Source organism: Pogoniulus pusillus, chromosome 15 (genome assembly GCF_015220805.1).
Source record: "Pogoniulus pusillus isolate bPogPus1 chromosome 15, bPogPus1.pri, whole genome shotgun sequence".
Classification (NCBI taxonomy): Eukaryota; Metazoa; Chordata; class Aves; order Piciformes; family Lybiidae; genus Pogoniulus; species Pogoniulus pusillus.
In genome coordinates this window covers 15,732,942-15,745,767 of record NC_087278.1, presented here as the reverse complement: position 1 = coordinate 15,745,767, position 12,826 = coordinate 15,732,942, and the positions used below count along the sequence as shown (strand labels likewise).

Sequence of the window (12,826 nt, the reverse complement as noted above, 5' to 3'; positions counted from 1 at the left end):
CAGCTCCTTATGCCATCTTGCCTGAGGGCCAAATAGTGCTGCTGCAGCACAGCCGTGAAGTCATTACTCCTCATGTGAGCTGTAGAGCAAAAAGGGCTGCAGTAGTCCCAGTTGAGGCTATCATTGGCCATTACAGAAGTATGTCAAAAGAACTAGCAGGGGAGAATGAAGATGATCCTGTTCCTGCAGGACAAGACACATTGCATCATATTTCTAGAGCTGTCTTCATCTGTTCAGGGCATGATGGCAAGACCTTCCTGTCCTGCGAGAAAACAATGAATTCACAGTTCAAGTTACTTCATTTTTCTGTATGTATCTTAAGTGTCAGGAGGAGGCTGCCTATGTTCTCTCTCCCTCTCCAACAACTGGGGTTTCTTTCCGAAGTTGAATAGCTTTAGCTGGCTCTTTCATCACCTTCAGAATAGAAAGGGTGATGTGAAGTGGTGTAGCTACTCCTCAGAAAGCCCTTCTGGCAGCTGGCAGAATGAAAGCTTCCTGTATGTGGATAGGTGTAGCTATCCACATTCCTCAGCTAAGGAAAGCTGTTAACTAGTAACTCCATTTTATACGCATTCAGTTGACATAATCCTATCATTACATGAACATGTTACCTATTTTGGTCTCCTAGGATCTGAAATTGGATTAACATGTAAATTGTAAAAGGGAAAATTTAGCATCAGCTTCTCAACAAAAATATCTTTGCTAAGGTTTCATTTAAATAGCAGAAAAGTCTAAAAATCACCTTTTTTTTAATAGCTACTATTCTATCTGAAATGCTTCTTGACTTCTGATCTTGTTTTCCATTGCCCTTTCCCAATTAATGGTTCATCTTTTATCATCTGAAGTACCTGTACAACTATTAAAAGCTGAATTATTACCAGAAATGGGCAGAAAGACAAGATGAGTAATGAGGGAGTAGTCTCTTGTTTATAAATTGATCTTTAATCATCAGTTTAGGAAGGCAGACTGAAAAATAAATTAAGTAGACCATGTTTTGAAAATGTACCTCAGCATGAATGTCATGCTTAAAAATTAGCCTCACAGGCAATACTTCATGAATTTTTTGTCCTTCTTCTCTTAAAAGTAGAAAATTTGAGATGTTTCCAGAAGATACTGTGATGATAGTTGGGACAGTTGAAATACGTCAAAGGGAAACAAGCAAAATTATTCAATAGAGTATTTTGGAGTGAGGGGTTTGTCTGTTGGTAGGGCTAGTAGGATAGGCAGTTGGATTAATCATGGAGGTTTTATGCTTTTCTTGCTAGAACTTAAACTTACAACCTGTCAAGACACACAGAGCTTGAGGTGCGTCACAGCCCTCTGTGCCTTCCACCCTTACTTTAGACCTTGGGTATACTCCCTTCTCATCTCCTATAGCACACAGAGCTCTCTCCTTGCTTTCTTTATGTTCCCTTAGGTCAACTGTTCCTATCTGGCCCTTTGGATGCTTTTTCTTCTCCTTACGCAGACTGCTGATCATCCTCTTGGTTTTCTTCTTTATAGAGCAAGACATTCTGTGGAATTAATGCTCTCAGCCTAGAAATTAGTTTGCAGGCATGTTTCTGGTTTGATTCCAGTGTTCTGAATAAGAATCTTAAGGAAAAACAAAAACAACTAAATGCTTGACCTTGAAAGGATGTAAGGACACCAAGATAGGGAGCAATTTTTTGTATGTAATGGCAACACATTTCTGTTGAACAGAGCAGAAGTTCTCTTAGGCCTGCTTATCACTCTTTTGTTTTTAGGAAGGCTCTGAAGAGTGCTGTCAAGAAAGGGGCATATACTGACCCAAAATTCATGTGAAACCCAGCATGGGAAAGCTATATGTATGTTTCTTTTCCTCTTGCCTCTGACTCCTTTTGGTTAAGTATAGTTAGGCACTCCTTCCTAGAACCCCTGTGGAATACATGTCTTTTGTGTGTGTCAGGCAAATGTTACAGCTGATGTAGCTGAAGTGTAAGATGAAGAAGATGAGTATCTTAGATTCAGCTTCTACTGAATGTTCTGACAAACATCTTAAAACTTTGGGCAGCGATTTTACTCTGTGCCATACTTGCATCTCTGAAATGGGACTCTATGAGTAGTCAACTAAGTTTATGTGGGATTTCAGGGAATCATTGCATGTGAGAGCACTGCACAGAATGATTGTTTGCTCAGTAATTCTGAAGGGAGCATGGAATTGCTTTATTTGTTATGCTTCCTATTAGCAGGGCCTAATTTCAGTATCGCCAGTCTTATTTGCCTCACAGTAGGTTGCTGTGTTGGCCTCTAAATAAGATCCTAGCATTCATTAATGCATGTTTAATATTCAGGCACCTTACTGTATATAGTCTGAAAGGTTAACAGGTGTGTCAGATAGGTCTTTGTTATTAAACCAGTTTATTACACCAGAATCAAAATGAGTTTGCAGTCTGATGCAGTTGTTGCAGTTGTTACTCTTCAGGAGGATATAATATGTGCAATAAGGAGTTCAAAGTGAAATTAAACTGACACACATTGTTTTCAAATGCATGATGAATTGGACTTTACCTGAACTTTCAGACCTCTGTCTTGGGAAGAATGGCTACAGCTTGCATTCAAGAAATTCTGTTGATAAAATGTGCTGGGTCTGTATTCAGTGTTCTCTCATGGTGTATTCTCTTGTGCTTTAATTTTAACAGTGTGCATTTTTTTAACATCTTTTATATTCAACCTAATGTTCAGCTAGTGTGGAGAAAATTTCTGTCCACCTAATAATTGAAATCAGCTCCTTAAACCAAGCTCTTGTTCTCCCTCTACAGGAGAATTTGCAGCGTTCAAGTAGCCACAGCACCATGGCAGCACCCACTCTGTTATTTAAGTCTTGTGTTCCTACAGTTTCTTAACATCAAAACTCTATTCTGCTCCACAAAAACCTAAAGTTACTTAGAAAAGATATTCATAAGCTTAACAGTGGAGCAGAATGGAACTGCCAGTCCAACACAATGGGGAAAAGTACCTTTTGGGGAACCAGAATCCTCCGCTGCCAGTGTTTCTCCTTCAACACAAACCACCACGTGCATTTGGAGATCCGCAGTGGCTGCCTGTGCCGTTGGCATCATTCCCAGGAGAGAGGAGAGGGAGCTCGTGGTTTGACTGTCGTGCGGGCATGAGGGGATGGAACTGCTGCTGCAACTTACGAGACTTGCTTTGGATGGTCTGCTGGTCGGCTTTTCTCCTCTAACAACATACCATCAGAGGCTGAAAATCTGATGAGTGCTAGTTTAAAAGAATCATCTTCTGTTCTGATCTCTTTTTTATTCCTGGTGAACTCACTGATTTATGAACAATGCAGTATCCCCTTTTCACTATATTACAGTGTCAGACACCTAAATCTGTTTATGTTATTTGGTTTATTCCAGTAAAATTAAGTGTGGAGGGATGGGAGCTGGGGAAGATGTTACTCTAGAGGCAAAGAGATTAATCTGAAGGAAAAGGGGATGCTGCTGCACCTGTTCACAGATTTACTTTATCACTTCTTCAAAAAACAACCAACCACCACCAACCTTAACCTTTTTCCTTTTCCAGCATTTTCTTGGTGTGTGTATATACAACATCTTTTAGAAGGATTGGGCAGATCCTTCTTTTGTTGGTCCAGCAAACTGAAGTTTAAAAAAGAAAACAAAAAAACATGTAGCAAGATTGTCCTCTCTCTTAATTTTGTTTCTGTTGTATCATGTGATACAATGTATTTCTCAAAGATGCTACCGCGGCATCTGACGTCTGTAGTATTCCTGATACAGACTGTGAGTGGTGTATGTACCTACTTTAAAAGTTTTATTTTAAATGAGGGTGCAGGTTAATGCCAGGTACCTTACCAATATGTAATGTTTTCATAAATGGAGAAAAAAGTTCTCAGGTTGAATTGAATACAAATCCAAAACCCCCTAGAATTAGACATTCCGAAAATTGTTTTGGTACTTTCAAGAGCTTTTTTTAAAGGATTTTTATCCTGTTAACTAAATGTCCTCTGATAAGCGTGTGTGTAGATGTGGAGCATCTTGTCCTAATGGCAAGCTATTAGATCAAAGCAAAACGGTACTTGCTGGATCCACGCTGACTACTTTCCTTCTCATTGATCTCTTCTCTGTCATCCCTTCCCTTCCATTCGTCTTTCCCTTCTGAAGACTTTGCGAACTAGGATGAAGGTGGCGGTGTCTCTGTTAAAGTGCTTTGTTTTCCTGTCCTCCAATCCTGCTTTTCAAACGATTGGGAGCTTTTTGACAAGTTACCCAGTCAAGGAAAAAACAGCTCATAGATCTGCACATCATTTACCTCTAGTAGAATACCTTGTGATGTGATCTGTTTGCAGAGTTCTCTGGTATTACATGTACATTATTTGTACAGAGGCAAGTCAGACCACATTAGGAAGAAATTCAAGCTCAGACTGAAGCTTTCAGAGTTTGATTCGTATCTGCTCTGTACCACTCTGAGTGAGGCAGGAGCACCAAAACCCCTCCAGTGGAAAGGTTCTTGCTGGGTGAAGGTGTGGGCTGTTAAAAGAAAATAATCATGACAAATAAATGAAGGAGTTAAATGTGTGTGAATGTGGTGTCAGTGCCAAACATAGATGTATTGGGTGAGGACGCTGTTCTTCCCTCCCTACGAGAGCTGGGCTGTTTCTGTCTGTAGAAGGTTGCTCCCAGGCAAAGGGAGAAATGTGCATCAGCAGCAGAACGTGCTTTTAAAACCCTGGAGTTCTGCAGTGTTGCTGGTAGTCTGTTATGTTTGTCAGTAAATGTTTACTAGGGTTATAGGGACCGGACTAACCTGAAGTGGGAATTATAACTGAAATACTGTGTATTCATCTTAATTCCATAAACAGCAAGGCAGCAATAGTGAATGACTTAATAGTCACTATAAGAATGAAGTGGTTCATGTTGGTACATGAATAGAATTGATTATGTGTACAGGATGCATTTAAAAAAAAAAAAAAGCACAATTTTTTTCTTCTCTGCTGTGGATCTTCAGATGCTGTAAGGTTTTATCCTTATTGAGCTTGGCAGGAATTTCAATAGTAGCAATAGCCACTTTCCACTGTGGAGAAGCTAATGAGCAAGCAGTGGTTTGCAGACTAGTGAAGTCAGAGCGCTCCCTGGTGATCATCTGAGGCCAGCACCTCAGAGGTGGAAGGATCCTGAGGCCACTGGGGTCCGCAGGCGGGTGAGACCATTTACAGATACTTAGTCCTGTAGGTGAGGTAGTCACTGCTCCTTCTCCTTCCATCCCATGCACTGCTCCAGCCCCTGTATGGGCTGTCGCCTGATTTGTACACGTCAAGCATACTGGAAATTATTCCCCTGAAAGAAACCATTACTGGAGCAGGTATGTACAGGTGGTTTAACAGTCATTTGTTTCACACAGCTTGTTAAAAGCCCTAGTTTCCTTCCACAGAGGTCATGCTGGCAGGAGATTGTCTGCTAAAATATAACTGTTAGGAATTTCATTCTATCCTTGCTTAAAATGAACTTACTTTTGTGAAGATTCATTACCCATTAGTCTACAGTATGCTTCTTGAGCCCGTAGGAAAAGCACAAGGAAAATTGCTGTCCTTGTCCATGCAAAGCACTTTATAAGTAACAGATGATCTCTGGAGTTTTTTTTTATTGGGGTTTGTTTGTTTGTAGTTTTGTTTTTCTGGTTGTGTTTGGGTTTTTTGTTTTGGTCTGTTGTTTGTTTTGTTTTTTTTTCCCTGAGGAATGTGCAAGTTGTTTGGCTGCTGTTTAGAGAAGTCCTTTCAGGATGCATTTCTGCTGGTTTTCATGATTGTTCATTTCCCTCCAGATAGCTGATGTGTTTATCTGTATGAGGTCCCATGTAATACTCATTCAAAAATTGGGAAGAAAATTTGACTTGTAAATAACTAGGGTTTGGTTTTGGTTGTTTTTTTTTAATCTTTTTCCTTCAGGAGTTTTTCTGGATGTCTCACATGCCATCAGAACCAGTCTTAAAGGTGCCCCATAGGCATCTAGTTAATGAGGAGGTAAGAGTAGGCAAGAACTGAGTGGCCTGTATAGAAGTGGGATGAAGAAAGCAAACTGAAGTGATCTCTACACTCACATCTGTTAGATCAGATTTGTAAGCTTCTCTGTGGTGTCCTGACAAGCACAGGCCATAGTATGGAAATGTCAGTACATATGTTGTGTTTGCATGTTGGGATGGATACCGAGACAGTCACACTGCCTTTAGCTCTACAGTGTCTAGTATATAACAGTTTGCAAAATTACCAGTATCCAGTCCCAGCTATTTATGTTTTTATTAACCACACATATACCTTCTCTGCCTGCCCTTTTCCACACAGGTAAAGGCCTGTTACCTGTTGCATCTTCGCTGTCTGTATGTGATTGTTTTCTGCAGCATATTTGTTGGAGCAAAAACATTGTAGTGGAGCTTAAAGTCAAATTACATGAGTATAGAGGCCTGGTTATTTTGAAACTCATTTCTGCATTAATTAAGTTCTAGGTGGCCTCAGATAAAATCAGCCCAGTCATTTATTTTTTCTGATAGGCTCATGCAGGTCATTAATTTAATCCACTTCTGCTTTTCATGCTTACCTAAAATCATGCTTTCTTGTACTAGAATGCCTTAGCAGCTGATGATGATTCAGAGGCCAAGTGCTGCCATATTATGTCCTCTCAACATCACATGGATTACTATGTGCTTGGATGGCCTTTGGGATGTAAAATGAGTGAAATGCTGACTGGATAGATACCATGTCTTTCCACAAATGCCCAAATCGGGAAAAATACACTGAAGATCACACTTAAATAGGTTTGCTTCTGTGTTTGCCTAGCGATCTAAATGCATCCAGCATCCTACAGAGCATTAGCAGAAGCTTGATCCCCAGAAACCTCATGAATAAGTTCAAGTTGAAGTTTTGGTAGACGAAGGGGCTAAACGTAGGGAAGAAGCATATAGACATTTCACACTTTTCAGCCTGTAGATTTCATTCCCTTCTTGACTGTGAGTGCAGCATGTGTAGCACAAACTATTCATAGTACTGTAGACAACAAGTCTTCTGTAGAAAAAAGTATCACCAGTAGCCCAATGCAACAGGCAAAGCTTCTAGGTACAGTTAAGTTCGTTTGAAAAGCAGCTGCATGAGTGGACTGTTGCAACATAATTTCGAAGGCATTGGGTATTCCTGTTCTCTTACACATTCTCCACAGAAGCTTATGAAACAAACTTTCTGTTTACTGCAGCTTTGCTAAGATGTGTTTGCACTACGTCTTTGTTTTGGCTTGCATTTTAAGTATTTTTCTTTGTTGCTTCGTTATTCCGTACCTAGTATAGTGACTTACCAGAAGAACAGAGCAAAGTTGTTTTAAACCTTATTGTTTGTGTTTAAGTTTTAAGGAAGCTAACACAGAAGCTATTAAGTCAGCACCACAACAGCAGTAAATGGCTATGAAAATGCAGAAGGAAGAAACTTAAACTGCAGAATATCGAGTACACCAAAAGCAAACTCTGATCAAAGCTACCACCTCTCTTTTTCTTTACAAAAGAGAGTTACTGAGCCCCTCTGTTGAATGGTTTACGTAGGGATCCCTCAATCTTTGCAGTTTGCCAAATGATCATGTGCCTTTGCAACCTTAAAAAGTACAACAGAATGTAAACCAGGTGCTTTGTAACTAGAGCAGTGGTTTGGTTTACTTCTCATGCAGTAGTTTTGTATATAGCTATTACTGTAGATAAATAGTTTGGAGTTGGTAAACTTCTAAAGGAGCAAGAAAGGCAGAGAGTATTCCCCAGAATACCTATGATCATTTCAGAGCCAGGAATTGAAGGATATGTAATTCACTTACAGTGAATTTCAATTACAGGTTCAACCTGCTGCTTGAAATCTGCTCTGTTGAAAGTCAAATAAGGTTTAGTTTAAATACAAATAAGTCCTCCTCGCTTCCAAAGACACAAAGATCTTGTTAAAGAAAGGTAATAGAAAGTTCTGAAGAGGCCCGAAAGAGGAATGAGATGGTAGATGAAAAATGAGATTTGGATGAGAAGTTGATGGCTAATACTTATGTAATCAAAGGCCACAATTAATTTCCTGGCCTAGAAAGTGCAATTTCATTTTCTGGAATATCAGCAGGTTTCCTTAGTTCTTCCTCTGGCTTCTTGCAGTTATTCTTCAGTGATCACATACTGCTACTGCATGTTAACCATGGAAGATGGTAGGTGTCTTGTCAGCTGAGGGATGATTGGTGTGATTGAATTTGATTTGTTCAAACTGGTTACACCAACTTCTGTCAGTTTCTACATACCAATCTCATATTTAACTTGTCTATAAAGATCATAATAATGGATTTTGGTATTCATGCTTTTCCAGATCTTTTCCTTTCCCTCTTTGGGGCAAGATTTTGGGCATAATTGTAAGTTATAAAGTTACGTCTAAATGCACAGTTTATGCAGAGTATCAGACCAATTTCAATTTGATTTTGTTCCTTCTAGAAAACAAAGTATAAAAACATTTTACTGATGTTCCAGGAACTATCTGGAATCCTACCTATCCTAAATTCTGCACTAAAAGTATATGTGAGAAGATGCTATTTTGTCTTTTTTAAAAAACAATGTCGTGAAGAAACTATTTCCCCAAGAGAAGGGAGCTGAAGGGAGGGTTTAGAAGCTTCTAAACTGCCTAAGCATTTGCTTCACAGCCTCATAACAGTAGCGTGATCAGCCCATAGAGCCTCCTTAAGAGCCAACTATGGCCTCTCCAGTCATTTTATCTGGTTTGTTACATTTGCAGCAGCTGTACTTTAGAATAAGCTTTGTGTGACACTTACATTTGTGTGACCAGATGTGATGGTTTCGGTGTTACCTGCCCCCCCTCCCCACTTTAATCTGGTTCTTCCCACCAAAACATTCTAACTAGCTTCAAACTAGCACACCAAACCACAAAAAAACTTGTTTGTTTGGGTTGGGAAAATGGTTGGGTTTTGTTTTGTTAAATGTCATTCTGTGTTCCATTTGTGTATTTGCTCTAGATGAAAATAAAATCTGTGTGTTTGGGAGTTCAGTGGAACTGTAGGAAGAAAAAATGAAGCCCACTATCTGGGCATGGATGTTAGGTCTAGAGGGGAAAATGGACCAAACTTGGGCGTTGGGTTATTTGGGGATGGTGGGGGGGTTCTGAGGGCATAATTTAAATTAATTCAGTCTAAATAAATGTGCAATAAATGTGCTTTTTTATTCAAAGCTGTGAATCTTTAGGGGAAAAAAAAAAAGACACAAAAAAAATCAACAAAAAAAGGCACATCATTCCTCCATGAGCCTTGTGTCCTACCTGACTTCTGTTCCTCCCCCTCTCCACACTTCTCATTTGAGAGAAACTTGACAGTGGCTAACTTGCATCTGCTGGCAACCCAAATTAATGTTGCTTTTTTTCCAATCTCATTAGGGATTAGGGACTGCTTCTTGCCAGCCTTGAAATCCCTTTGGGATCCAGTGCTGACCTGCGCTGCTCGAGCAGGGTCTGCCACTGTCTGGGACATGAGGCAGCCCAGCTGTGCAGTTGCCATTCTGACTGCAAGCACAAAACTCCAGGTGTAACATCGCTGCCCACCTCATTTCAGGTGTAGTGATGGTCTCCTGGGGCTGGGCAGGTGACGTTTTTCTGAAGCAATTGCAGAAGTAACCAGTCATCAGCTGCCTACTTAGATGGCTTTGCCCTTTGCCAAGCCACACATGCAGGCTGGCCACTGTTGATTTCTGTGACTGCTTTGTTCTGAAGCAGCAGGAGTACGTGTGTGTCATCTTTTGTGCGTTCCTTGCGTTGTCTCCTCCTTACTTGAGCGCAGGCTGCTTTTCCTAGATTAGGAAGGGTGCAGCGGTCTCTGGGGCAGGGGGGTTCCACGAGGAGCACAATGCATGCGTTTCATTTAGGTGCGATGGAAGGTGTAGCACTCAGTAGTTGGACCCTATAGGGGGAGTGAGAGAGGACTGGCTTGTTTAAAGTTTATAGATACACAGATCTATATCCTTTAAACTTGATTATTTTTATATATATAGTCAAGACAATGGCATTACCTCATCATACAGAGGCTTGTTTATGAGAGGCAGAGTTATCTAACAAGGAGAGGAAAGGGAAATTTATATACAGATTTGATTTCTTTTGTTTGTTCCTTAGTGCAATTAAATAAATATATGTCCCACCAATTTACACTCTGTGCTAACACAACATTCCTTCCAGCTGTGTTGTTTTCTTTTTCTGACCACCAGAGGTTTGTGAGGGGCTTATGATGACAATGTAGAAGGTCCAGTCTGGTTAAATAAAAAACCCAATTGTGTTAGTAGATTTCCATAGCTGCTTTTAAAAATCTACAATGGAGTAATTGTTTTGAAACTTGTATTTATTTTTTAATTCATAACGTTTATTTTTGGTTTCCTCTTACATAGGTCATGGCACCTCCCCTTCTTTCCTTCTCAAGTTTCCCCTGTAATTGCCAATACAACTTATTTTTCTTGTTTGTTCCTGCCCCTTTTACTTTTGTTGTCCTTTCATTTGTACTTGGAGTTTTTCTCATGTAAATTTGTACAATGGGAAATATTGTTCAGTTTGGTTAGAGAGCATGGAGACTTAAGACATATTAAAATTTGATAGCTGAATTCAGATTGAAGAAGACTATTTCTGTGTAAAGTTATTTAAAGAACTCTCTGTATTATATAAAAGGCAAAAAGTTCTATGTACTTGATGTGAATATGAGAATACTGCTATAATAAAGATTGACTGCATGGAAAAGTCTGAAGGAAATTGTTTGTCATGCAATTCCTCCTCTCTGTGATGTTCCAGAGGTCTAACTAACATGGTTAATGGCAGTGAAAAATTTACTTTGATGATGTTGCTTTAGAATGTTACCCTGGAAGAGAAAAACAAAGGGCAAAAAAATAAACTGAAAAAACCCAACCAGAAAAACACACAGAGTAACCCTCCTTGTGCCAGACTGCTGCCCACAGTGCTTTAACCCTGCAGTATTTTTACCTTTGCAGAGGGTTTTGCTTCACATGCATTACTCTGGGCTTTGGTACTGGGCAGTTTGGTACTCTGGGAAATTCCCCTTCCCCAGCAGGCGAAATGTGGCACCAACTGGTCCGGGTTCTCCCTAAGGGTTGCTTCCCCTGCTTCTATGGCAGCTGGTATTCCAAACGCTACTTAGTGACAACATTTCAGTAAAACGGCAAGTTAGATTCTTGCAGTTCTAACAAGCTTTATTTTCCTTAACCCCTTATAGTGGTTATTTGGCAAAGCTTTCATGACTTGCATCCTATGCATTCATCAAAGTTGGAACCTCTCTCTGAGCACGGCTATATCACTATTCCTCGATACACAAAGTGCTGCCCCCAAGAGAACACTACAGAAGCTCCTGCAGACTGAAATACCCCATCTCCAGAGCTGTAATCTTCATTCTCCAGAAACACTACAACCCTCAGAAGTAGAGTACAGTTTATCTTGAGTTTGTTTGCAGTTAACTTTTATTGAAATAAGGTCCAATGAGCCAAAGCTTGGTTCCAGGAGTCTCTATAGTTCCAGGGACCTGCAAATAACAGAAAAGACTCTTTAGAACCCCTTTCATTCACCCTTTTTCTACCACTGGGAATAGGGGAAGGTCCCATTTGATAGTGCCCATGCTGTCTTTAGTAATAAAGGTCTTTTTAAAGAACTGGTAACAAGCCAAAGCCACAAGACTTTAAGGGAAACAACTGCTCAGGTCTCTCTAGAAACAGGAGCTGTATGTCCTCGAGGTTAGGTAATGCTAGGTCTCCGTAATAGCTTAAGGAATGGAACTTTTAACTGTTAGCAATTAAGCTACAACTCATAAAAATTAAGTATACACTGCAGATATACACTGGCAAAACTAGACCTCCACGACTCCAGCATTCAAGTACCCTGACCTGTATAATGGCAATAAATAGTGCAAACAAATACCTGCATTCTGTACAACAGAAATGTAACGTATTTACCTTTGTAAATGCACAAATAATGACTGAAAATAAGGCACTTGCAGCAGTGCCAAGAGAAGCAGCCTGTACACAGAGCCAGGCTGCAGCTCAGCCGGTAGCTTTGAAGCAAAGTTAAAGCACAGTCCAGACTCTGTGTGGAGTCGTGACTGCGATTATTACAGTCCAAACCTAAGCACAGCACTGCCGCAGTGGCCGGCGGCAGGAACCGTACCAGTGTCTGCTGCCGGCAGCGCCGGAACCTGTAGCTGGAGGTGCTTATTCCGCGTCGTCTGGAGGGATCCCGAGCTCCTCGTCCGTCCAGGCCGACGGGTCGGGGTAAGGGAAGTGACCCTGGGCGAGAGGCTCGGTCAGAGTGCGGCCAAGGCCTCAAGCCCCGCCCGCCTGCCGCCGCCGCCGCCACGCCGGCCTTACCAGCACCATGTCCGAGCTGTGCCAGAAGTGCCATAAGATCCAGAACCACATGAAGCCACTGAGAAGCTCGCTATGGATCACTTGCGCCCGCGTCAACTCCGGGAACTGCCGGTACCGCGGCTCAATGTGCACCCCACCGCCCGCACTGCAACAGACGCACAACCACCTCACTCCCGGCCCCGCCTGGAACCAGCGCGGCCCACCCCGACTCCCCCAGCCAGCCCCACTCACTGCCGCAGCCCGCTAGCGCCGGCCCCGATCCGCAACAGCCGCCCCGCCGACCGCCCCAGCGACACCAGCATGACGGCAGCTCCCCCGGCCCGCCTCACGCCTTCAATGTCACCCAGCCACCTCCCAAAAACAGCCGCGGCGATTGGTCCGCCCTGCGCCCGGCCGTGGGCGGGCCTGCTGCGCCTGACAGGCGCCCTGGGCCCCCAGT

At 41.7% G+C, this 12,826-nt stretch overlaps 2 protein-coding genes across 2 annotated transcripts in view; one reads left to right on the top strand and one right to left on the bottom strand.

Moving 5' to 3' along the window:
- Positions 1-10,768, top strand: part of BRAF (B-Raf proto-oncogene, serine/threonine kinase) — an 82,314-nt gene extending 71,546 nt beyond the window's left edge. The window contains exon 19 of the mRNA XM_064155504.1: positions 2,781-10,768. Within this exon, the coding sequence (XP_064011574.1) occupies positions 2,781-2,803 (23 nt within the window). The 3' untranslated portion in view covers positions 2,804-10,768. The remainder of the gene's footprint in view (positions 1-2,780) is intronic.
- A 701-nt stretch (positions 10,769-11,469) lies between these two features.
- Positions 11,470-12,749, bottom strand: NDUFB2 (NADH:ubiquinone oxidoreductase subunit B2). Its single transcript, XM_064155515.1, has 4 exons — positions 12,619-12,749; positions 12,388-12,532; positions 12,188-12,306; positions 11,470-11,549 (listed from the first exon to the last, which is right to left on the bottom strand). Exons 1-3 carry the CDS (start codon positions 12,687-12,689, stop codon positions 12,232-12,234), a joined length of 291 nt encoding a protein of 96 aa, XP_064011585.1. The 5' UTR covers positions 12,690-12,749; the 3' UTR covers positions 11,470-11,549; positions 12,188-12,231.
- Positions 12,750-12,826: the final 77 nt, after the last annotated feature.